At 35.5% G+C, this 26265-nt stretch overlaps 1 protein-coding gene across 1 annotated transcript in view; it reads right to left on the bottom strand.

The window, feature by feature from the left end:
* The window catches only part of cps1 (carbamoyl-phosphate synthase 1, mitochondrial), a 59442-nt gene that overhangs the window by 22028 nt on the left and 11149 nt on the right, over positions 1 to 26265 (bottom strand). Inside the window, exons 13-26 of the mRNA XM_028021920.1 lie at positions 26162 to 26257; positions 23492 to 23681; positions 23192 to 23349; positions 22988 to 23116; positions 22653 to 22797; positions 22048 to 22258; positions 19207 to 19405; positions 18950 to 19126; positions 16471 to 16589; positions 9621 to 9762; positions 7563 to 7628; positions 7407 to 7470; positions 6781 to 6962; positions 4480 to 4674 (exon numbers count right to left, since the gene is read on the bottom strand). Of these exons, the coding sequence (XP_027877721.1) occupies positions 4480 to 4674; positions 6781 to 6962; positions 7407 to 7470; positions 7563 to 7628; positions 9621 to 9762; positions 16471 to 16589; positions 18950 to 19126; positions 19207 to 19405; positions 22048 to 22258; positions 22653 to 22797; positions 22988 to 23116; positions 23192 to 23349; positions 23492 to 23681; positions 26162 to 26257 (2073 nt within the window). The remainder of the gene's footprint in view (positions 1 to 4479; positions 4675 to 6780; positions 6963 to 7406; positions 7471 to 7562; positions 7629 to 9620; positions 9763 to 16470; positions 16590 to 18949; positions 19127 to 19206; positions 19406 to 22047; positions 22259 to 22652; positions 22798 to 22987; positions 23117 to 23191; positions 23350 to 23491; positions 23682 to 26161; positions 26258 to 26265) is intronic.

The raw sequence follows: 26265 nt of genomic DNA on the forward strand, positions 1-26265 counted from the left end.
ATCACGCTTATCATGCTAATTGGTAACAGAATTAAAAAAAATCAACAATACAATCATTTTATGTTGTTTTATTTAGTAAAATTATGTTTGTAAAACGCTGCACGCCTACACACAAAGAACTTTTTGTGTGTTTGTTAGATGGTCTCTGCTTTTCAGATACAGTAAATATATTTTTTTAAGATAAATGTATTACAGTGAAAAAGAAATCAGCTAAAATGGGAACATCTAAAATCTGTATCAGGAACTTATCCATCTATTCATCGTCAAAACCCACTTATCCTTGAAGGGTCACACATTATTAGATAACATATTTAAAAATAGCTAAGATTGGGAATAAGCCATAAATCTCTGACAAGTGTAACTTTAATATTATGCAATGCAGTGTCTCTTAATGTAAAAAAATAAATAAAATGAAGCTTACAATGACAATGTATTTAGTTTTGAGAATTTATCTGTAAATCTTGAAACATTTGTTCCTTCTGCTGCTGTATTAATATTTCATATTTTGCAATAACATATTTAAATATGTAAATTGTATTAAATGATTAAATGAAGTGATAGAATTAAGTAGAACAATTACTCTAACCATATCACCTGTTTGTTGTACTTAGTTCATCTGTACTGCTTCAAACTTCAAATGTCTGCAGCAGTGTTGTATAGTAACCAAGTAAAAACACTTCACTACTTTACTTAAGTATATTTTGGAGTACTTCATACTTTCCTTGAGTATGAAAATTGTTGATAACTTTCACTTTTACTTCACTATATTTCCGAACTTAATTGCATACTTTTACTCCGATACATTTTCAATGTGTGGTTTAGTTACTCGTTACAAAAAAGCGAGAGAGAAAAACGCAAGTGTTTTGACCCCACCTGCTGATTAGCAAACAAAGTCGGTAGCCTACTTGCCTGGGCTTGTTCATCTCCACCAATAGGATACACCTGTTTCGCTTCTCCCATTAAACACAAAGGAAGTCTCGCAATCAGCAGCAGCCACATGGAGGAGGAGACGGAGACCACAACGACTGCAACTACGTCAGACACGGCTCCAGGGGAACCACCAGCTGGTGATGAGAGCCCATGGCCTTATTTAAACACAATACACTCTTTCGTGGGTGTTAAAGATTTGTCGTAGCGCATGAAGTGTATGTTATTCCTGCCCGAAGATGTGGAAATTCTATCTTACAAAAACTCCCCGTCCAACTTGAAGAAACACATCGAGGTAACGTCTTATGAAATGGTTATAATCCTCCTGTTTCAGTAACTATAGCTTGGTCACTAGGCACTATTGTGAAATCTTGAGCATAAATGAACTTTGTTTGGCATTGTTTCAGTTCCACACGTGGTGTATTTAGCTTAGGCCTAATGTTGACTGTAGCAGGCTACCTAGACTCCTCTGTTCAAGGGGGGACAGAAGCCATAGTGATAGCAATTTAGACTAAATTTAACAAATATAGGAAAGGCATGCAAGTTCAAAACCAGGTTTACAGATGCCAATAAGCTGCATTTCCCTCCCAATTCTTTTTTTCTTTTGCATAATGACCAGTTGTGTGCACCACCTACTGACTGTAGCATTGACTGATTCACTGATTTGTGAAGTAGAGTAATCCTAACAGCTCTTTTTCTTCATGTTGGCCGCATTTTCTGTACTATTTATTTTTCTCATTTTCAGCACTGACCTTACTTGAAGGGAAAACTTAAGGCTTACAAAAACTTTGTATTTTCTGTCCTGGAGGGTTTACTAAGAAGCTGGTTCAGTTGTAAAGCAGGTTAAGTTAACCTTGTGCTATAGGTAAAGCACCTAATTTTCGTAACTAAATGATGCCTGCAGGTATATCTATTAGCAGGTTTAATTTTGCCTGCACTTGGTTGTGTACATTATTTTAAGTGTATTTGACAAGTTTACCAAAATAAAAAAAATGTCATTCAAACTGCATTTGCCTTGTTTTACTTTTTACTTCTACTTTTCATTACATTACTTGAGTACATCCATTTTTACAGCAATTTCCATACTTAAGTACAAGAAGTTTCAGATACTTTAAGACTTTAACTCAAGTAACATTTCAGTCAGTGACTTGGACTTTTACCAAAGTCATATTTTGGAGAGGTACCTATACTTTTACTTGACTCTGAGATTTCAGTACTTTATACAACACTGGTCTGTAGACACCAATAAGTACATTCTAGTCTTATTTTGAGGTTTGTTTGTGTTGGGAGTTACCCAACACTTCTGCATAATTATCAAAAAATCTAATTATCTCACAGAAAAATAGAAAATATCTTAAGTGACAAGCATTTATATAAAAAAGGCAAAGGGTCTTTTTCTGTCAAAGCAGAACAGACAGAACAAATATCACAAACGGAGTGTGAGCTTAGATGCGTCATGGTCTACTTCAGACATTTTGTCTGATAGTGGTAAAATGAAGTGGATGAGAAAGGGCACTCAGCGTTTATAAACAGCTTGAACCACCATTTATGGAAGCTTTACAGCTTGATGAGCAAATAATGTTAAATAGCTGCTCAGAAACTGACAGGAATAATAAATACTGTTTTTGCATTGAATCCCATTTTTCTTGCCATTTATTCTGATGTTTGTATGTCAGCTAAAGTTTTTTCCCCCCATTTTAGAAGTATGTTTGAACTGATTACATTATGCAAATTTGAAGTAAATCTACCAGTGACGATGTAGGAGGTCATCAACAACCACAAGTATTACAAATCGAATTGTTAGACCTCATAAGTGTTTTACTTGTATTCCACTTGCATGCTCACCTGAGGAATAATTTCCCTGGAACCGTAAAGCTCTTACATGTACTCATTTTGGTTGTGTCCAATCATTTTCGTACGATTGGACACAATCATTTTGGAGTGTTTTTTTTTCTCTTTTTGTTTTATTTGTATGATAAATACAAAGGTTTTCCACTATTTAAATATAATAGATTTCACTCCAATAATTAAATAGATTATAAGAGATCTTTACCATTCATAATCTCAAATTGTGAATGGTAATATTTGAAATACCAAGAGGTATTTTAAAAAGATTGGGGTATTTCTTTCATAAAACTGAAAAATAGGCCATCATTGGGTCTCTTAAAAGGTTAGTGACGCAACACACGTGACTAAATTTACATGGAAATGGGCTACCAGGTACAAAATCAGAACCAGTCTTGCACAGTCATTTCAGTTCCCAGACCTAAACAAAATTCAAAACTCATAAGGTCAGCTCAAGGGGAAAGAGTAAGAGAAGACCAATGTGCAAGCAAAAATAATCTAACCTCCCTCATTCTGTATGTTCTACCTAATGAAGTGTTAAAGATTAAGTGCTGTCCTCCTGGCAAAATGGTTTTGTACAAATTATTAACTCAAAGAGGGCCAAAAGAATCTGGTATGCATAATTTAATATAAAAAAAACCCTATTTTCCTGATGAGGGTTTTTTTTCTTTTAAAAGATACATTTAGTCAAATCCAAGTGTTTCATTTTTCGGTGTAAAATTATGCTGCTGCATGACCAGATATAGACTGAAAACTGTTATGAATTAAAGCTGTACTCCCATTTTTTTCCAATCCAAAAGTGAGAATATAAGTGCTTTTCAATCCATTTCACATTTTTACTTTTTTTCCCATCCACCCACACAGCTTTTACAAAAGAATGAAAGAATTAAGAGTAGGAACTGTGGAAATAGTCTGGTAGTTAGAGAAAGACTGTATGCCCTACTCCTCCTCGTCATCATTATCATTACCTTTCTTTCTCCTCGCTTCCGTCTCTCCTTCAGTTTGGCAGTTTTCTCTCAGTCATTACCCACAGTTTCCTCACCAGGTGAGGTACCATTTATAAACACAAAATAGCTTCAGAAAAACACGAGAATCGTCCTCCCCACAGCAAAGCTAGAGCTGCTGGAGCCCATTAAAAGCAAACTACCCTTTAAAGATCAACATAGAAATAGGAAATGTGAGATGCATACTATAGAGATTCTCTATGTTTTCACAAGATAAATCACTCTTAAGTGGTACTTTAATAATGCAAACAAAAACAATGGAAAAAAAAACTTTAGACATCCAGCATTTTAGTAACTAGTATTTCATGGTCTGTTTCAAAAATATGGAACTGATGATTAGTTAAAATGAGGAAAAAAAAAAACTTAAGTTTTAATGATGAGAGAATATCTAAGTTGATGGTAGCTTGAGAAAGTCTGAGTTGATTAATTGCTATTTAATTTTTTCCCCTAACATGTAAATTCTGATATACAAAATTTATATGTTGAATGCTTGTTAAATTGAATGATGGAAATGCATTCCTCCTTAAATGCCCAAGTACTGAACTGACAACTTTTGAGGAACTTTAAACAACCAAAATACATATTTGTAGATACCATTTGTAAAACAGCAACAAAGTCTTGGTCATGAAGCAAGCCACAAAAACAAGAACTTGCTCAGAAATATATATATTTTTAAATAATAAAAACATTAATATTTCCTCACCAGTGAACTGAGTGCCCTCCATGCAGCTTGGGCCACTTCAAGATTGTCAAGGATGCTGGAGAAGACAGAACGTTCCTCAGCCCGATCAATTTGCAGGGGGCTCGTCCCCAGAATCTTTACTCCACTCTTGTGCAAAGGGATGGCCAAGTTGTTGGGGATCTGACCTCCAACAGACACAATACTACCAGAACACTCCTATGAAAGAGTGAAGAACTATTTTATTAGGAAATAGTGGAAACAACAACAAGAAAACAAAAGGATACATCATAAAGTTGAGTTCATTAGTCCAATGTTTTTCACATAAAAATGTGGAAAGTGCAGCTTGTGCATTTGTTGAGACTCCTTTATTTAGATACCCTAAAATCTAGTGAAACTAAATGCTATTAAAAGTAATCTAATTAGACAAGTTTTCAGTTTTCCACACTAAATGTAGGAGAGGGAGAAAAATGATTTGATAAGATTAAGCTAAAATGAACCGTTTTTGTTTACGTCAGAAATAAACCAAAACAGAAACAAAGCTGACTACATCAAAAACAAACTGTAACCATATTTAAATGAGTCTCGTCGTATTTTTTAAATTTTCTCGCTCTATATGTATGATTTTGCACATGTTGTCAAAATCATGTTTTATTATTTAAAATTACTATTACCAGTGGACTTCTTAACAGTTTTAGACATATTGTTTAGAATGTGTGAAACTTTCTCCAGGAAAAGAACACTAAATACACAGCCAAAGCTACAAAGGAATGATTTAGGTTGAATTTCTTTTCCAACTTCATTAAAAAAGGAATATGTGTTGTTCACAAATGATTTCTAAAGCAGTTTGACTGATCTTAAGCCATTATGTAAAGAAGAATGGGCAATAATTCAGCCCCTAGATGTTCAAAACTAAACCCAAGAGGCTTGCAACTGTACTTGCAGTGAAAAGTGGTTTTACAAAATGTTATCTCAGAGGGGGCTGCAATACTTTGTTATACCATCACTATAACACACCTTGAAATTTAATGTTGTAATGTTAAAAAAAAGTGAAGAAGTTGAAAGGGTAATGATAATCTGCAATGCACTTTATTTGGCTCTGGAAACTGTTTAAGCTATCTCAAGAAAATGACAGATATGACTAGTATTATGTCATAGGTACATCTAATTAGAGACAGGTAAGTAACAACACTTGTTTATGTTGCGTGTCTCTTGGAAATAAATATGAGCAAATGTTATGCCCTCTGAAGTCATGGAAACAACTCTATGCATAAAAGAGAAAAATTGCGAATGTGCTTTTTAATAACTGCATGCAGCTCTTTTTCCTGTCTAGGTGATCCAAAGGGGATGTTGTTTCCATGGCAATGCCAGGTTGTATCTCTTCATTATTCATGGACCTGCTCTCTTGCTCCTGTCCAGGGGTTATCACCACGCTCTAATGCCGTATTTATCTCTCTCTCACACACGCACATACACGCACACGCCAACACGTACATATAGAACTGAAAAAAGTGAAACTATCTGCAAGAGAGGGATTGATGGTAAGACTACATCCCTGAACAAACAAACACCTAATCACACTGTGATCCCATCACAACTTTAACTGGATTACAATTCCTCTGCAGGGGAACATCAGAAGACATTAGTATGTCAAAGCACGTAAATACACAGGCACCAGCAAATCCAAACACAGAAAAAGGTCACGATAATAAAACCTTTAAATATGTTCTGACATGATTAGTATCAAGTGAAATACACTGACATTACAAGCCATACCAAGATTAAAGAAAGGTTCCTATAAATGTATATATATCTTCCAAAATACATAGTAAAGCAACAATAGATTAGAAGAATTATGGTTTTAAAACCACAAAAATATCCATGACATAATTGCTAGAATAATTTTTTTTTTAATGAGATACATGAGAAAGTACCAAAAGGACTGGAATTTTATCTGACTGAATGGAGAGCAGATGTTTCTACAGACTGTCCATCAGCTGGCTGAAAGACAGCTACCACAATTTTCTCTTATTAAGACAGCAACAGTGACACTACTTTGATATCTGAAACTCAACACACTGCTGTATGTGTTATGTAATGAATGCATGCATGTATAATCTGGTGTTATTAAACAACAAACATCTTCTCATGTGTGGAAAAGGATAGTAAACAAGATCACTTGAACAGTGTCTTGATTTTAAGACACTGAGGCAAATCTATCTGCAACAAACCTTTATGCAATTCTTCCAAAATTCCCAAATTAAACACGACAAAAATCAAATATATATGCATTTCCAATAGAAGGCATGTTAGTAATACTCTAACCTCCTGTTGGGTGATGTCAAGGATGCGCTCCAGGGTCAACTCTTCAAAGTAAAGACGATCACACTCATCAAAGTCAGTGCTGACAGTCTCGGGGTTGTGGTTGACCACAACTGTCTTCTTTCCAATTTGTCTCAAGGCCCTGATACAGGACACTGCACACCAGTCAAACTCAACGCTGCTACCTAGTAGATGATAAAGCGTGCAAAAATTAATATGGTGGACATAATGTGAACTTCATCACAGCAATAAAGTATCTGCTTAACTGTTATCTGCTTTCTATTCAAATTGGAATTCAAGTGACTACTAATCTGGAAGATTTTTAATAATAATTATCTTAGAAATCAAACAGTGGCTTGGCAATGTTATAGGATGACTGTAAATAAAAACATACACAACCCTCCTATTTGTAGCAGTTTTCTACATAGTTTGGTCCATGAAACTATTAATATCAGGAGTAGTATATTAATACATTATTTAAATATTATAACAGCATCTAATAACTAAATATCCTAAAAATAATGTGACTAAAAATAAACAGCTATCCCACAAGTGTACCCTATACACACCTATGAGGTTACAGGTGTAATCTTATAGGTGTGTATCTCAAAGTTTAGTGAGATACCTACCAATGTGATAAGGTCCACAACCAAGAACCATAATGCTCTGATCTTTAAATTCCAAGTCATGCTCCTAGAGAGGTGAATTAAATGACGATTATTTTTCATAGCATAATAAAAGTATAGACAGTATACATGTGGAAAGACATCACCTGGATTGCATACCTGACCATGGTATGTGCAGTACAAGTAGTTGGTCATTGCTGGGTACTCAGCTGCTAATGTGTCAATCTGTAATAAAAGAAAATGTTACATTTATAACTGAAAAAAAACAACTTATTCTGCTCTATTCTTCTGTTGTTCATTGTCTCACTACAGATCAGATCTGATCTGAAATGATGATTTGTAGGTGTGGGTGTACACCTAGAGGGGGACTAAGTTTGAGTTTTTTTCTGATGTTTTGTAGTCTATTCTTGAAGTCACAAGATTACTACTGGCAACATTTTGATCTCGTTTTCTCTGAATATTCTCTTTGACCCTGACAGCTTACACTGCGAGCATTGAGTTTAAAGTCTAAATGTTTTTTTTCTGGCCTGAAACAGCTGTCAGATGAAGCAAAAAAAGAGGAAAAAAAAAGAGGACAACTGGGACCCAAAATTGCAAAGGCTAAATAATAAGGATAATTTAGCTTTAATTGGCACGGATTTGATTAAAAAGGATGATTAAAAAGCATGATTAAAAAGTTGAATTCACCAGAATCTGAAAGGTACAATCTATAACGGTGCTAGTAGATAAACAATAACATGCTGGCTGTCATTTATTTTGTTCTCTATTTCTTCTCTTTTGGCTTTGTGGCAAAAAGGTTCTGGATTCAGATAATGTCTTTCTGCATGGAGCTAGAATGTTCTCCACATGGATTTCCTTCCACTGTCTAATAGCATGACTGTCGGTATGTTAATTGGCCTCTCTAAATTGCCCTTAGGTGTCAGTGTTTGGGTGCATGGTTGTTTGTCATCTGTGTTAGCCTTTTGTGTACTGACCATGATGTAATCTTTCTCTTGCTCATTGACTGCTGGAAAATGGGAGCAGTCCCCTCTTTACCCAATTTGAAAGCAGGTTAAATATCAGTCAAGAAACCCCAAAGTTTGAGCACAGCAAATATGCTATTATGTTTGCTTTAGAAAAATCATGCTTGAATTAAATATATATATATATATATATATATATACGTATATATGCAAAAATGTATACAGAGGACCAGACTTAAAATATGTAAAGAGGTAAATTCACTGTAAGACCTTGGATGGATGGACAGATAGATGAATGGATGGATGGATAAAGTCTGGGATTAAAAATTTTTCTTTCATTGTCCTTTTTATTTCCTGATATTTATCCAAACATGGAAAGTACTCACATCAAAGTCCATACTTTTCCACACTTGAACCCAATAACTAGGATATAGGGATGCATAGTATTATTAATATGGAACCATTTGGGCAGATAAACTGCAGCGCATTATTAATTACAGGTGGCATTAAAATGACAAATCTAATAAATCCTCTAACCCAGTGGTCCCCAACCACCAGGCTGTTGGTACCGGGCCGCGCAAGAAATAATGAACTACTTCCGGATCTTTTATTTTGAAAATCCTAAACCGAATTTTACCGGTTACGTCTTGTGCGTCAAAATTGAGCCAGCTTGCAGCAGAATGAGTAACAAAACAACATTGGATTTTACTATATGCTACCCTGTAGTTTGGATAAAAAAATATATCTTTGGTAAAGATTATATTTAAATTTTAGCTATTTTTCAAAGTTAGCTGGAAAATATTTCCATATCATACTGTATATGAAAACCCTTTATCATGCACTAATACTCTGAAGTTTTGTCCAATTGACTGAAGTCAAATGTGTTTCACTTTAAATATGAGGAATTGTTTCTTGTACCAATTAGTTTTAAGAATTCATTTTATGTAATGTTGGTCAATATTGTATCAGATTTGTTAAAAAAAAAAGTGTTCAATCCACACACAGTATCATCTGTAAGCAGTGTAAGACTGGTAGTGGGTCAGTTTTATAAAGTGGCCTGACTAACAAATGTTTTACCTAAAAATTAGGAACAGTTACAGGTTTGCTATTTTCATTACTATTTAATTTCATGTCATTAAAGTCACTAATTTCTACTTTTTTCAGGCCACATGAAAAAAGGCACAAAATATTGTATTTATTTACCAGGCACAGACAATTAAAACTGAATCTGACCTCCAAGTCTGAGGCCACTCACCTGTTTTACCCAAGGTCTGATGCCATTACTGACCCTCAGCTCTCTAGCATCTGTTTCATTGCAGCCAAGAATCTGACCGACCTGCTGGTCTGAGAAGCCATCCTGCTTGGCTTTCAATAACAGCTCCTTGGGTACTGTATCTCTAGGTGAAAAAACAAGAACAGGTGGCAATTATGCATCTCTAACAGTTATAAAATGCATGAATAAAAATGGTTTTAAACATCAAAAAGATTCAGTTAGCAGAAAGGTTTTAACAGAAACGTCTGTCACATTTGCATAATTTTTATTTTTCCAGACATACATAGTCAAAGCACAGAGTTCAATCCCTAGTGTTGTTTTAAAGCCATTTTCTGGATATTTTCTGAGCAGGTTTTATTTCTTAACTTGCCAGAAGACATCATGCCTGGTTCAGCTTGTTTCTTTGAAGTGACAAACTACAGCAGCAGCAATGCATCAAATCTGTCTCAATCTGCCTAATCCAAGAATCCACATGACTGATGGTGATGTAACAATCAGGGAAAAATATTCAAACTAAGACAAAAGAGTTCACTAGAAAGTCATTTTTTCTCTCTGATTTCTCTGACATGTTTGGTTATTTTCTAGTCTATTGAACTTCTAACATGTCAGTGGGTCCTTTACCCAGTGGTGTAGACAGCAGGGAATAGTTTACTGTACAGAAATCAATAACAAAATGACAAACAAGAATAGTGTTGGAAAAGCAAAATAAACTGCTAAGAGCAAAGAATTTAAAAAGTAATTTTTAGAAACATGGCTAAATGCTAAAAATAGAAATAGTATCAGACAACGGATACATACAAAATCTTGAATCTTGACATGAAAACCTAAATAGATTCCTGCTTGGAAAATAATAATAAAAATAATTTAAAAAATAATAATAATTCTACTCATGTCATGTAGCTAACTTGTAATGCACAAGTTAGTATCCTGCTCCACTCATCAAAAATATTCACATCCCTTGAACCTTTTCAAATTTTGTCAAGTTACCCCAGAAGATCATAAGTGCAAGCAAAAGGCATTTCTATAAAGTATTCATGAGGACTAACGTCTATGTAGATGATTAACCCCTAGAACACAAAGCCTCTTTTTTGGAGTTTTTAGAAAGTTCTTGAAAATGACACCCCCAAAATGAATTCCATATATCTCAGGAACTACAAGGTGTATTTGGTTCTGGTATCAAAACAAACTTGACTTTATAAAGACTTTGATTCACTGCAAATAAAATATAGAATATTTAGAAAAAATCCATTCAATTAATTTGTTTTTATAAATTCTCCAAATTTATAGTAAACTAAAAAAATTAATTGCTAAGAAAAAATATACAATTTGTTCTGAAGGAGGAAAAAAAAACAATGTAAAGTTTTTGAATACCACGAACAGCAATGAACTAATCTTAGTTTGGTAGAAAAAAAAAAAAATGAGAGTAATGATTCAGCAATACCCTGTTACACCCTGAAGGGGTGAATTGCTTTGTAAATTTCTTTCTTCAAACAGCTATGGTTCCACAGGTGTCTCAGACACACGTTCTATTCAGCAGACATTTTTCCGAAAAAGGCTTTCTAACAGTTACCAAGGTTTGGGATTGTGAAAGGTTATGATGAAAACCTGATGATAAGAAAGCACAGTCAGGAGTGCAGAGGGCAACTATCCCACCACTGTTACCCAAAAGTACCACAATTCAGCCCCTGAAAGAGTTTGCTCTGCAAAAGTCTGCTTAAATAGCAGTGAAAAAGCAGCTGCTGTGCCTAATCCAAATGAGGAAAAAAACATTTCTTTTCTACAGCTGAGTTAAAAATGTATTAATCGTGATGAAATGTTATGTAACTTTTTTGAAATTACAATTAAAATTGTCTTTAAAAATGCAAGATATATTAAGACAGATTATATTAATCGCCATAAATAATTTAGCTCAATATATTTTTTATTCAAATATCCACTTGTAAAATAGTTCATTCAAAAGAAGAAAGCAATTGCTTGTTCTACTTGGTCCACAATAAACTAAATACATAAACTACTAAAACTAGTATAGTCTTGCCGCCATAAACTGATCCAGTATGTTTTCCATATTACACTAGAATTGTTTGAACTAAAGGTAAAGACCAAAGAGGTGGAATTACGCTGCTGAAGACCAAGCTGCTCTTCCTTCTTCTTATGAATGAATTATTTATCATTTCACCGCATAACTATATTGAAAAATATCAAGTCTGTTTTAAATTCCCACTGCACATGGCTGGGCTGTGCAACAAGCCCCAGAAACAACAAAATGAGAGCAGCCTGGAAGACCAAAAGCACTGTAGTGCATTTTTGTGTTTAGGAGATTTATTGCCTTCAGCTGAATATTAAGGATTTAAAAAGGAGAAGGAAGATCATTCACATCTTTTGATCTTAAAAGCAAAGGTGTATCACACAAATAAAATATTAGTCGTACATATGTGCTCAGATAAAAGGAAGTGCAGGCTATCTGACGAACACAAAGGGAATGAACAATAAAGAAAAAATAAAAGATATGTAGAGTCTTGTTCAAGAATGGCAGTGCTTTTTCCTCCTCTTCCTGCCTCATCACTACATGAAGTGCTTCTTTTAGACAGCTTTAAAGGGGGTATTATGCAAATTATCTTTTATGAGCATTATATCATGTTATGATGTTATTCCCTCATCGAAAACATACCTGGATTATTGCTTGTATTTTTTTATGCATGTTTGAAAAATCCTTGAATCTCCCAAGGCAGCCGTTCGGGGCTACCTAAGTGCTTGCTCATGCATTAAGACGCCTATCTACATAAAGCTCTGCCTTGGAGTTTCAGTCGTCAGCTGAGCTCAAATGAGTAAGTTATTTTGATATATAAAGCATTTCCATAACAACTGTAGGTAACATAGTCTGTTGACTTTGATATAAAATGCCACAATGTGCACATAATATCCCTCTTAAAAAAAATAAATTAGCTTCTAAATTGCAGCCTTAATGCATAATTCACTGAGCCTTATGTTTAAGTCTGTTGTCAATATGGAGCTAAACTGAAAAACATTTTTCTGCAATGTTGTGTTCATCCGAATTCATAAAAAAAAACAAAGAAACAAGCTGTTTTCTGTAAAGCTGCACATTCTTCTTGTGCAACAAAAATAGCAAAACAGCTCAAAAATTTAAATATTGTGAAAGCATTTTTTCTTAGTCATTTCAGAAAGTGAGACTCATATTATAGCTTCATTAGCACAGACTGGAATATTTCAAGTCTTGGTTTCTTGTAATTTTGATGAGTATGACTTCCAAATAATGAAACCTAAAAATTCAGTTTCAGAAGATTTGAATATTTTGAAAAAAATTGCAGCAAATTCAAAGAGAGTTAGGAGGAAGGAAAAAGTATGGTAGGAAAAGATGCACCACCAACCGGGATGCAACAGCCTTGAGAGGCTTGTCAATCAAAATCCATTGAAGAATTTGAGGAGGGAGCAGACTAAGTCAGTGCATCAAGAGCCACTGTGCACAGTCACATGAACTACACATTTTGACTCCTCATATCAAGCCATTTATTAAGCATGAAGTTTCAAAAGCATCTTATCTGGGCTTAGGAAAAATAACTAGACTGTTGCTCAGTGGTCCAAAGTCCTCTTTTTAGGCTAAGGCAAATGGTAATTTTTGTATGGAAATCAAGGTCTGAGAATCTGGAACAACAGCAGGAAGTCACAGTTCCCACGTTGTCTACTATAAAGTTTCCAGTCAGTGATGATTTAAGGTGCCACATCATCTGCTGGAGTTGGTTCAGTGCATTTTCTGAAGAACATATTCAACACAGCCATCTACCAGGAAATTTAAGAGCACTTGATATATCCTTCTACTCACAAGCTTTATAGAAATGCTGATTTCATTTTCATCCAAACAACCCGGGCTTCCATTACAGTGCCACAGGGTCATCGATTTTATGCCACAGTGACTGATGCAAGAGGTCCAACTAAGTTTTAAATTTATAGAAATAAACATACTTTTTATAAGCCAACGATTTCTTTTAAAATATACTTTTCTATTGATCCTCTGCAATATTCTAATTTTAATAACCCTCTATGATTCTAGAGAACAGCGTGTACCTTATGAAGGAGCTCTTTTTTTCCCCATTCTGACCAGCTGCTGTTTGTTTCAAGCAGTTTGTCAAATCTCCTGTCTGTTGGCAGTGACAGAAATTCTGTCAAGAATAAACCAATTTCAACTTTGATTTGAATGCAGCACAAGCTCAACTGAGCTTTGTGCCCCTGTACGCCGAGGTGGGAACTAAACTCTACCTACACTTTGCTCGGCACAGATCAAAACCACTGTAGTGCTAAGCATGCCGTACAAATAAATATATTTGAGTGCACAGTGGAACTGGCCCTGTATTCAGCCTCAAAGTTAATTTACAATGCCATCAGCCTAATGCAGAAATGATGAGGTTGTTGACATGCAGTTAGCCCATCAAGTCTAGCATTAAATTCTTTGTAATCAATAAACACATTTGCTTCCAAGATACACATAATGGATAAGTTAAACTTTTTGATTAAATAGCGTGATTCGTTATAGTTTTGTGCAGTACATAGATAACATTAAAGTCTTACAAAAAAACCTACTTTTTTTCCACACTATGTGCATGATTGTTATTCACTACAAATTACAGAAAAAGTTTTAATGTGTTGTGTCTAATGTGCAATACAGCTTGAGCCCACCTGCACTCAGCGCTATGCTTCATTAGTCTGACAACAGCCAGATGTTCTGTGTTCATCCAAAAGTCCCCAACACTAGTGGAGGTAGCGACGATTACAACATTCCACAGTGTATCAGGTTGCCCACCGGATGACTAGCCATTAAATTTTAACCAGCAAAAGAAAGCAAAAGGTCACCCATGGCTGATCCACAATAATTCATCATTTCTTTGATTTGAGCCATTCGGGAAAGAGCCGGAGGGCAAAGCAGTGCAACAGAGAGAAAGACAGGAAAGTGAATGTGAACCCTTTGAAAGAATATAACTGAAAGATTATGAAGACCGAAGTTGTTGTTTTTTTTTACCTTGATTTTATCATATTTACCCATTTGTGATTCCTAGAAATGCTATTGAAGCTAATGCAACACAACAATAGCCCATAAGGGTGTTCAAGAAAGAATTGTTTATGTGCAATCCTTAGCTATGTCTTGGGTTTCAAATGTAGAATTCAGGACAAAAATAAATGCAAATGAATCAATTATTAAACTTTAATTAGAATAATTTAATAAAATTACTAGGTCTTAAGTCTTAAGTTCTGGTTTTTAACCAGAAGCAGGGTGTTGAGGTAAAACTCTGCATCAGCAGGAAGAGTTCAGCAATATGGTGACTTGTTCTTGATTGATAGCAGGACGGAGAGAAAAATGCATACATTATTGGGGGCTATGCAGCAACAAGGTTGTTTCTTCTAACCTTAATGGTTAAAAAGATGGTGGGATAAAATGTGACAAATTGAGTAAAAAAAATCTCTTTTTATATATGAGCACAGCTTAGTCATTTATTATAGTAAAAATTTGACTTATTTTATAATATTTTCAAAGTTTTGTCAGTTTTGAAGACATAATACTAAAGGAAAGATGCAATTAAAGTTGAGGACACTTTTTCTGTCTGAACGATTTCATTTTATAAAGCAGATATTTGGATTTAAGAAGGTGAAAACTATGAAAAAAGGCTATCTGTGAGTGTTGGTTTTGAACAAAATTAAACAAGTGGCAATTATTTCCAATTATATACCTAGGACTTCAATGAAAATAAATGCAGTAAAACTTGACAGTTGTTTGCAAAAATCTTTTTCACAATTTAGTTAAACAATGCCTTTTGGATGTTAAAACCTAATTGTAGGTTTTATCACTGGATATCAATTTCCCTTTCAGAAAAGCTTGTTTTTATCTTTTTTGCCTTGTATTAAAATTCATCCAGCTCTACACAATTTATCCTCGATGTTACCTGCAGTAACTTGGACCTGTTATTAGTTTCAGTCAGTTGATTCTCTGCAAAGATATACATTACATTTATTTTAAAATGTTTGGGTTGAGAATTCCATGATGATTTTTATTTTTTGACTGCATTCTTTGTACACAAAGTGATCTCACCTGCTACATTTCATTTTGGCAGAAAACTATGGTCAAGAAGAACTACTAAAATAATTGTATTTATTATATTATTTGTACTTTGCTTTGCTGTTATTTTTCTCTGCAATGCACCATTATTGTGTTTTCTGTTGCTGCAAGGCAATCATTTCATATGGGATTTCAAGTTCTGTATAAAAGTCCCAGGCTCATATATATTTCTGATATTTTGTGAACCGGTAACAACCATGATGAAGAAAACAAGTGCTTCCTTTGTAAATTGTTTTTTGCATTTTATACATATCTAGACTTTTTGTGATGCACTTTTCTTCAACCTTTCCAACTGCACTTTAATTATTTTGAATAAACACTTTCTTGACATCTGAAATACAATGGATATACTGTATGTCTGAATAAAAAAGACTTCCTGCAATAATAATAATAATAATAAAGTCATAAGTCATGGGATGTCTTTGGTTTTTATTAAATATACTGTGAATTTTGCCAGACTCAAACATAAGTCAAACTGTGACATGAAATGACTCAAGTGATTTTTGTTAATAAGTTGTCACAAAAAAAACAAAAACTGAATGTGGTCTGTTGAAGTAGATTTTTCCTGATCAGGAAAAAAATGTTCGACTTTCATAAGAACTAGAATCTGTGAATGTAATTAAGACTATGTCCCTGAACATCAGCGCATAGAAACCCACAAGTTCTTGTGCCCAGAGGTCCCAACAGGTATTTACTCTCCATTGGTGTTACCTGCTATAGTTTCCAAGGTTTTGCTCCAACTGTGTTATTCTGCGAAGTTTGTGGAGGAACCACTTATCTATGGCCGTGAGCTGATGAATCTGATCAGCACTCATTCCATTATGCAGCGCCTGAAAAGTAAGACATATGAAAGAGACCGAGTATCAATTTTCATTTTTCATCATCACCCTATTCATCATTTACTCCCCTGAAAGCTGGCATTCAGAAGGTTTCACCTGATGATGAACATCCAGTGATTTCAAATGAAGACTAGAGGACAGTAAACATAAATAACATGCTGGTGTCCATTCCTCCTTCAAGGACTGCTTCAGATGACATATTTATTGCAGGAGAAATATATTACTTTGGCATTTCATTAAGAAGTGTTGTTTAAACACCTTGTGTCATCAACATATAATATAACAGAGGTTGTGCTCCGACAACAGACAATAAATATTCTTTTATTAGATGTCTGACAAGCAAAATAGCCTCAATAATGTGGAAGGATTTTAGTCAAACAATTCCATGCACAAGCAAGCACATTGCTGCCATTGCTTTATATGTGAATAACTGTGAATTTAGTAATGCCTTTATTAGAATACAGTTTTAGTTTTATCATTTATCAATACACCCACAGCAAATAGCGTTCTTTCAACCAACTTCCCACCTAAGCCGTGGATCTCTGCAGCTTCTCCAGAGCTACCATGGATCTCTTTGACTGCTTCTCTGATTTTACATTATTTATCTGGGGTGTCAGTTTAGATAATCAGCCATGTCATAAAGCATTTGCAGTTGTGCTATGCTCTTCCTGTTTTCAGATGATGAATTCAAGAGTGGCTCGTTAGATGTCCAAAGCTTAGGATATTGTTTTATATAGTCGCCCTGTTTTAAACTTCTGAACAACTTTACCCGTGACTTGTCTACTTGTGTTAGTTGGTTTTCAAAGCACTGTTTTGGTCACAGTGGGAATTAAAATACATGCATAAGGATACTATTTACTAATTAGTCAACATCTGACAGTAATGGAATTGTATCAAAGGGTACAAGAGTAAAGTGGACTGAATACAAACGTGCATCACATTTTACAGAATTTCATTTATAAACCTTTTACAACAGGTCTAACTTTTTTTCTCCACTGTTGTGTTTAGTATATCAAATGCAATGCCCCAAAAACAAGAGTATTTAGTTGTGCAGCAACAAAATTTTAAGAACTTCGGGGGAATATTTTTGAAGGCCTTGTACATTCTATACCAGAAATATGATAAGGATTTTACATTTTGAACAATGTGTTACTAACTGTAATACTATAACTCAGTTATATGGGAAATATGCACCACTACCTGAGCCTTCGATGTTTTGACAGCAACAGCCTTATTTTGCTTCTTTCAGAGATGGTGATTAAAACAACTGAAGTGGTGAATATGTGCAAGATTTCCAATTTGCAATAATTCTTCTCCGTGTTTGAATAAAAAAGATTGACCCTGCAATCTCAAGCTGCTTCTCATTTCACCTTTAAAAACTATGCAGACTTAAAGCAATTCACTCGCAATTCTCTGCAATGAGATACAGAAATGGATAGAGGACAAACATTTAAAGATATTGTGCAATTTAGATGAATCTCCGTAACATACTTCAATAAGCCTGTTACGGCCCCTGGCCTCTTGAGGCTGTGCAGGCTCTTTTTTTCTATTATGCAGGATCAGCTGTGCGGGCACAGTTTTCTGATTGGCTGCCTAGAAGCTGCAGGAGAGCAGCCACCCCATTGGAGCAGCAAAGCCAATCAGATGTTGATGAGACCCACCTGCATCATATAAAAGACGTCCGAGTTCATTCCTCCAGTGGGACAGCTAGCAGGAAGAGGTTGTGTAAAGCTGACCCCCACCTTCTGTGTTTTGTGACTGTTTGTGGACAGTTTGAGCAATTTTGTTCTTGTTTCTTTTGTTAAGTAGTGAATCTGCTTTAGATAAACTTTGAACAAGCTAGAGGCTTGTGTTTGGGAGGTTTTTGGTGCTCCCCTTTGTTCTTTCTATTTGGTTGTTTTGAGTTACTTTAGACTGATGTGTTTGAACATCTTGTTATTTAATTTGCACTCAGTGATTTCTGCATTTGTTGGTCCTTTACTTTTGTTTAATTGGGTTAAGTTGTATTGTGTTTTGGTTCTGTGAAAACCTTCATTTTGTAATAAATCACTCTTTCATTCCACTCTTATCTCTGGACACATTTTATGTTACTGCCTCTGGACCCCTAGACCATGGGGGCGTAACAAAGCCACATTGTCAGACAATCAAAGTGTTATACGTGTTGCTGTTTATGTAATCCGCAAAAGACAAGCCTTCAAAGACAGACAAGGTTTTCTACACAATTAATCATTCATTGCTACTCATGCAGAAGGCGAGGGAAAATAAATTTCATTAACACTTCAAAATGTGGTTTTAATGAGCAAACGATAGTCAGTCTCATTTATTATTAATATTTTAAAGGATCTACGCACCTTGGCAAGGGAGAAGATGCGGGTGCTGGAGGGCACAGCCAGCTCCTGCTGAAGGTTCTGTGTGTTGCCCCAGGCTTTCTTGAGTGGCAATCTGGGAACAAAGCCATCCACAGATGGATGACACATCCTCAAGGCCTTCTGCACACTCTCCTCAAACGTTCGACCCACCGCCATCACCTGAATCCACAAGAGGGGAAGGTTAGTGACTAAGTGAGGACGTAAGTTAGGAAGTGTTTAATTATATATGTCCTACCCACCTCTCCAACACTTTTCATGGCACTGCCTATTTCCAATGACATGCCCTGAAAGCGGTCCAGGTCCCAGCGGGGAATCTTGGTGACAATGTAGTCTAAACTTGGTTCAAAGCAGGCTGTGGTCTTCTCTGATACGGCGTTTCTGATGTCTGGCAAAGGGATTCCCAGAGCTAACTTAGCAGCTACAAATGCCAAGGGGTAACTGTGAACCACAGCAAACAGTAGGAGAAATATCAACTTTGGGGAAGAAATTATTAGACTTTATGTACAAGAAAAATAATGTAAATTCATCTTTGTCATTTTGTCCACATTGTGCTGTTGTACAATATTAATACAGTAACATGTAGACCAATTTTGAAAGTGTTGTCTTAATATAGTGTAGCTTAATTTATAATACTACCTAGTAGGAATAAGATATATTTTTAAAAATCACTGTGATTAAAACTGTGATTTACTGTGATAATGTTACATTTAAATCGAAGACATTATGGTGGGTTTTTAAAATCATGTTATTTGAACAATTTAATAAACGTGGCTAAAGATCTCAAGATATTACAATGCCAAAATATTTCCCATCAAAAGGAGGCTTGTCTTGCAAAGCACAAATTACAGCTAAATGTGAGCACAGGTTCTCATCTGGTGAGTTAAGTGGAGGACATTACCATGGAGCAGAATATGAAGGTGAGTGCTTCGCAGGGATAGTTCTGATTTTCTGAAGTGAGATTATGCAAATATTTTATCAGAATTGGTTCCTTTAGCTCACTAACACCAAAAGTACTTTTGATCATTTATAAATCACTAAATGGCTTAGTGATTTATAAATCCTTAACCAAAATACATTAAGGATCTCTTACTGTTGTATTAACCTTGTAGACCACTTACGTCTTTTGGTTCAAGTCTACTTTGAATCCTCAGACCCCCAGAGAAGCAACTTTCAGTTCGTAAACTCCTCTAATCTGGACCAAACTTTCAGAAAACTGCAAAAATGCTGAAACACTTTAACCTTTAAATCAATGCTAAAAACATTTCTTTAGAGTTGCCTTTGATTATTGACTACCAGAACATCATAATATGTAGTCTGCCTTTCACCTGTCACCATTTTCCCCTTCTCCACAGCAATGTGTTTTTATTTACTTTTTGTTTTGAGTGTTGATTGTTTTATTCATCTTCTAATCATGTAAAACAATTTGTATTGGCTTGTTGCTGAAAATGTGCTATACCAAAAATTGCCTTGCAGACAAATGTAATTCCAAAGGTAGTTTGTGGAAAACAAACAAATCCTTAGAGTAGAGACAGTCCAACAGCTAGTCAGAAAGCACTCTGCTTTACCTCATTTTAGCAATTAAAAAAAAGAAAGAAAAGAAAATCAAGCTTTAAAATTTTATATTGGTCTACTACTCTATGTAGGCAAACACACACATTTTACATGACCACAAAAGGGCAACTTTTTTTTTTGCCATGTTTAAAACATCTCACATTCATCTCACTAATGTATGAGAAAAAAAGTACACTTGTAATGCATTTATAGGAGGCATAGGACAACAACAGATAGATTGGTTGATTCAGTACATTATATGCATTGAAATCTTCAGTGATAACTTGTGACCTCTTAAACCTTCATGTTTCTGGCAAAAGACAAAAAAAATTTAATTTGCAGTTTTCCTAAAATTTACTGAAATTTTGTCTGATTAGACTAATCTGCCATTAGCCAACCTTGTCCTTAGTTTTATTTGTACTATGTTTTTTTCCTAACCATAACATTCTGCAGAAAATTCTATCCCCTGGATAAGTTTTGCAACACAAACACATGTATCAGATTTAACAATAATCCTATAGAGTTACATACTCCAGGCGGCAAAAGTTCTCTTTACACATGCAGTGTGTTACTACTCTTGCCATTTTCATTTCAATTTCTAAGCAAAGCATCATGTTATCTAAATGCATACAATTTCATACTAAATGGATAGATATGTGAAAGATGCTGAAGTCTGCAAGCAGTGCTCATCAAAACCAATATTGAACACATGAACGAAATCTGGATTACACTTATGTTTGGATTGTTCATTTTAATGAACGATTGATTTTTAGACAAAATTGTTCTCACTGAAAAAGGCACAAATTATGAGGCAAGTGATTATGAATCTGTAAAGACATAAGCTGAAAAGCAATTTTTACACCCAAACGTCTCTTTGTGTGTTTAATGTTGCTTTCATCCTCTCCCTTCACTTTGAAATTCATTTGCGAAACTGTTGCACAATAAATACTGACACGCTGTAAACAAAAGTATGAGTCCTTGGTCTTTCTGTATTTATTGAAGTTGATGAAATGTAAATAATTTTCAGTTAGAGGTCATTTTTTTCAATCTAAACTATTTTTTTAAAGTCTCAATAAGCTTGAGAAAGGTGCTGCCATACCTATAAGTAATGGAGTTACCAAACAAGGCACCAACAAAAGTGCAAGCAAAACTGTGTGTGTGGCCCCAGACCAGTGTCATTCATCAAAAATTCAACATAGACACAACAGTAGTGTGCTACTATACCTCAGGTCTGTTAATAGACAACAGCAACTGACAAGAATTTGGGGTAAAAGTTAAGATGCTGGCATATTTTCTTTTCCAAAGAAGTAAGATGAGGGCATATTTTTATTCCTCCAAGATGACACTGTTTTAATCTCCACAAAAATGCAACATGTCAAATTTGAGGGAAATGTTGCCTTGAATAATGTGGGAAAATCCTCCTAGCAGATCCTGATTCCTGAAATTGTTGTAGATGGATTGTCATCTTATTTCTAGTTACACAATTAAATCACATTTTATGAGACTCTACACAGCATAAATGTTCTCACCCAGTAGCTTTGGATGCTAAAGCTGAGCTTCTTGAGAGCCGAGCATTAACCTCAATGATGCAGTATTCCAGCGATGATGGATGGAGAGCATACTGGATGTTGCACTCGCCCACAATTCCAAGGTGACGCACCACCTTAATAGCCGTCTCACGGAGCATGTGGTACTCCTCATTGGACAATGTTTGACTTGGTGCTACAACGATGGAGTCGCCTACAAAATAAGTGAAGAGGAGGTTGTGAAGATCTAAGAAGTCTGCGGGCTTGAATCAATATAAAAAATAAATATTAAAATTATATTTTAGCAAAAATAATTATCAGCTAATCTAAAACTCATGAAGATAAAACAAATCAAATCCAAATTTAAGTAACTGAAGTGTCATAAAAAGTTGTTTGTCACTCTACTGATTGAACAAGCAAGTTCCAACATCAATGCCTGACCTCAAAAATGCTGCTGTGGAAGAATAGTAAGGTATATCAATAAACACACTTCAAAACCTTGTTAGCAACCTTCTCAAAGTAGTTGAAGGTTTTATGTCCACAAAGGGAGAGCCAATACCACACTAGAGCCTCTTCAAAAAGACTAAGAAACTGGTGTGTGTGTGTACCTGTGTGAATGCCCAGTGGATCGAAATTCTCCATGTTGCAAACCGTAACACAGTTATCAGCCACATCTCTCACAACCTCATATTCTACCTCCTTCCAGCCGAGTAAAGACTTCTCCACCAGAATCTGTCTGCTCATGGCCAGGGCCTACAGTATAAACACAATGTTATGAAACGCGCAAAAACATAAGGAAAATTGAATTAACTGCATTAAAATGTTCAACTCATTAAAATTGATGTAAATACTTAACCTATATAATTATGTGTTAAAGTCCCAGCCCTCATAATGATAAAACTTTAAAAAGTTTGGACAACTTCACCTAGATTATACACTATACCTTCTGGGCAGTTTCCTCCAATTTTTCTTTGGTAGCACACAGACCAGACCCCAGACCTCCCAGGGCATAGGCTGATCGTAACATCACTGGATACCCTATTTTCTCCGCTGCTTTCAAGGCATGAGGCACCTGAAAGATGCACATGAATAATTTAAAACGACAATGTCTCTCAAAATATCCTAACAACCTAATGTGGATACTTACTGACTCCACAGCAATGCTGGGTGCAATTTTCTCATTGATCTCCATGAGTTTATCAGCAAAAAGCTGCCTGTCTTCTGTGGCCATGATGGATTCCACTGGGGTCCCAAGGACTTTCACCCCATACTGCTCCAAAACGCCACGTTGAAATAATTCCACTCCTAAACAGAATTTTATTTATGTACATCTAATTAAAACATGTTGAATCTGCTAAAGCAAAGGAAATGGAATTAGGCACACTAGTTCCAACAAAAGTTTTAAGAAGTGGATTTTCTAATTTTTTCAACTTCAAACACATCATACCACAGTTAAGTGCAGTCTGTCCACCCATAGAAAGCAGAATGCCGTCAGGACGCTCGGTTTTAATCACTTCTGTTACAAACTGTGGAGTCACTGGCAGGAAGTAGACAGAGTCTGCCTGCTTGGAGCCCACTTCATTGGTTTGAACAGATGCTATGTTAGGGTTCATGAGCACTGTCTTCAAGTTCTCCTCCTAAATTAAATAAATATATAAATAAATAGCAATTTGAAAATGTGAGAAGGAACCGGTATGATCTTACTAGTATTTGACTTTGCAAAAAACAAACAAAAAAAAGGAATGTATGAGAGGAAACAAAAATGTGAGTCCATAAAACAGTGGTCCAAACCATTTTTTCTGGGAATCTAGTTTTGTTGGTACTAGATGACAGAAAAGTCATAAACTTCATTCATGTGAGTATTGGTCTGCACACTGAGCTACTGAATATGTTGTTATTTTATAAAAATGACATATTTAGAACTTGCGTACTTTGGGGTATCAGTTTTTCACCTTCTCTAGTATCGCATGCCCGATCATCAACAAATATGATCAGACATCATCAGCCATATTTGCAGTTTGCAAATCTGGCTTGCTCTTTGGCAAACTGCAAGCCAGATTTCTCACAGCCTAAAAACAATTTCTTCTTACTCCTTTTTCCATAAAATTGGCTCATTTTAACTGCTCCAGTTTAAATAGAACTAACTACAAACCACATTTTTCATATTTTTATCTGTAAAAACTTTGAAAAGCACAGCTTCATTTCCCTTTTCCATAACTGGACGTTATGTAATCTTCATCTGTCACTTAAAATCTCATTATAATACTTTAAGCTTGCAGTTGTAATGTCACAAAATGGATACCTTTGAAATATACTGCGTCATACCATGAATGTGGAAAAGTTGTGAAGAATTCAGCAAGGGTGTCACAGGGATGCAAAACACTTCTCAAGCATCTGCATTTTGAAAGGAACACTTCAGGGTATCTGTCTCAGTAATTGAATCTAAAAGGAAAAGTAGGTCACGCTTGCAAGGCAACAACCTAAAACACAAAGTTGTAACCAATAAAAGTTCAGGGTAAGCCCTGCTTAGGCCAATAAAACAGAGTCTCCTGACACCTTGTTGATGTAGAAAAATGATCATGCAGAGGGGGATCTGGATACCTCGGAGAGGGATAGAAAAACTTCTTTAATTCCCAGTTTAAGGCGACAGGAATATGTGAAAAATTTGCATGAAATAATGTTTAGATAACAACAGTTAGCTGGGTCAGACCTAACTGGACAGATAAGACACTCTGGCCAGTTCATGTGTTCTTACTCTCACATACAGACATGTCTGGATAACTCTAATTGATAATGAAGTGCATCGATGGAATACTTATTTGGGACACAGATCAATTATGTCAAGGATTCTATGTAATCACCGATATATCTATTTAGGACAAGAAGACAACATGTCATGTTCTGAACTGACCAACCATTGTAATCTTGTTTATACGTCTATTGTATTGTAAAACTGAGTCCCACTTTCAATGCATTGCCTGTTCCTACCAAGAACTGGTAATTGTTTTTGAGCAGGTATGACCTTGACTTTTCTAGATAAATCACCCAGAGAGGAGCCAGCTGACTTGTATCTTCCTTAATTAAGTGAATGTGTAAAGTTTTATAACTAAACAACCTGAGGCAAGCAGCTCATGTGAGAAAACCTACAATCCGCTGAAGTCACTATCAAAACTTTATTTTCCTAAAGTCAATGTGCAGAGTAAAAGTAACAGCTGACTGGCCAAGATGAGATGTATCCCGAGAAATCGACTTCAGTAGGACAAATCCCGGACAGACTGATTGCTTTTAGTTTAGTTGGCATCCCGTAGATTTACCAAGTTGTCCAAAACATTCCTCAGACATATTGGTTTTTATTGCCATGATAGCAACATGCAGTTGCCACATATTTATTGGCTGCAAACCAATCATATTATTCTCCCAATCCAAAATATCCCAAAGGTGCATTGTTGTATTAGGATCTGGTGACTGTGATTTCATTGGAGTGCTGTTGAAATATTGTTGGTTTCAAGAGACTAGGTGGAGACTATTTAAACTCTACAGTGTAGAGCATTATTCTGTTGGAACTAAATTCTATTCAGTTTTGATGAACCAGTGCAAATTATAGCCTCAGATTACTGTCCTTAAGTGACAAGAATGTAAACCAGTGTGTTTTTCTTTTGCTGTAGCCTAGAAGCTTTGAGGTTCACACTTAAGAGATGTTTTGGTTGTAATGAGTGACTATTTAAGATACTGTTGGTTTTCTTTCATTTGGAAATAGTCAGCATTTCTGACTATGTCTCTGACATAAACAAGACAATATCCAAATGACTGCTGCTTACAAGCTATTTTCTCAATTCTGGACAATTCTGCGTAAGATCAAGAAATAGCTGTCATCGATATTCTAAGTAGACCAACAGTTTCTAAAATACTCACCTGCTCATCCAGCAGATGTGTGTCTTGTAAAGTGGAAATTAGTGCATTACTGATGTGAACTGAAATGCGGTGTGGAGGGGAATTTTAAATATTTATTCAAATAATTGTGTTATATTTAGGTAAAAGTGCATTTTTAATATATTTTCATTGATACTGCTAACAATTACAGTCTGTACACCAACAGGAGGCATCATGATCCTCTTACCTTCATGGCCTTAATAGCTTGAGATCCAGAATAGTCAAATTCACCAGCCTGGCCTATAGACAGACCACCTGACCCCAGCACCAGCACCTTTGAAACCTGCATCA

Source organism: Xiphophorus couchianus, chromosome 7 (genome assembly GCF_001444195.1).
Source record: "Xiphophorus couchianus chromosome 7, X_couchianus-1.0, whole genome shotgun sequence".
Taxonomy (NCBI): domain Eukaryota; kingdom Metazoa; phylum Chordata; class Actinopteri; order Cyprinodontiformes; family Poeciliidae; genus Xiphophorus; species Xiphophorus couchianus.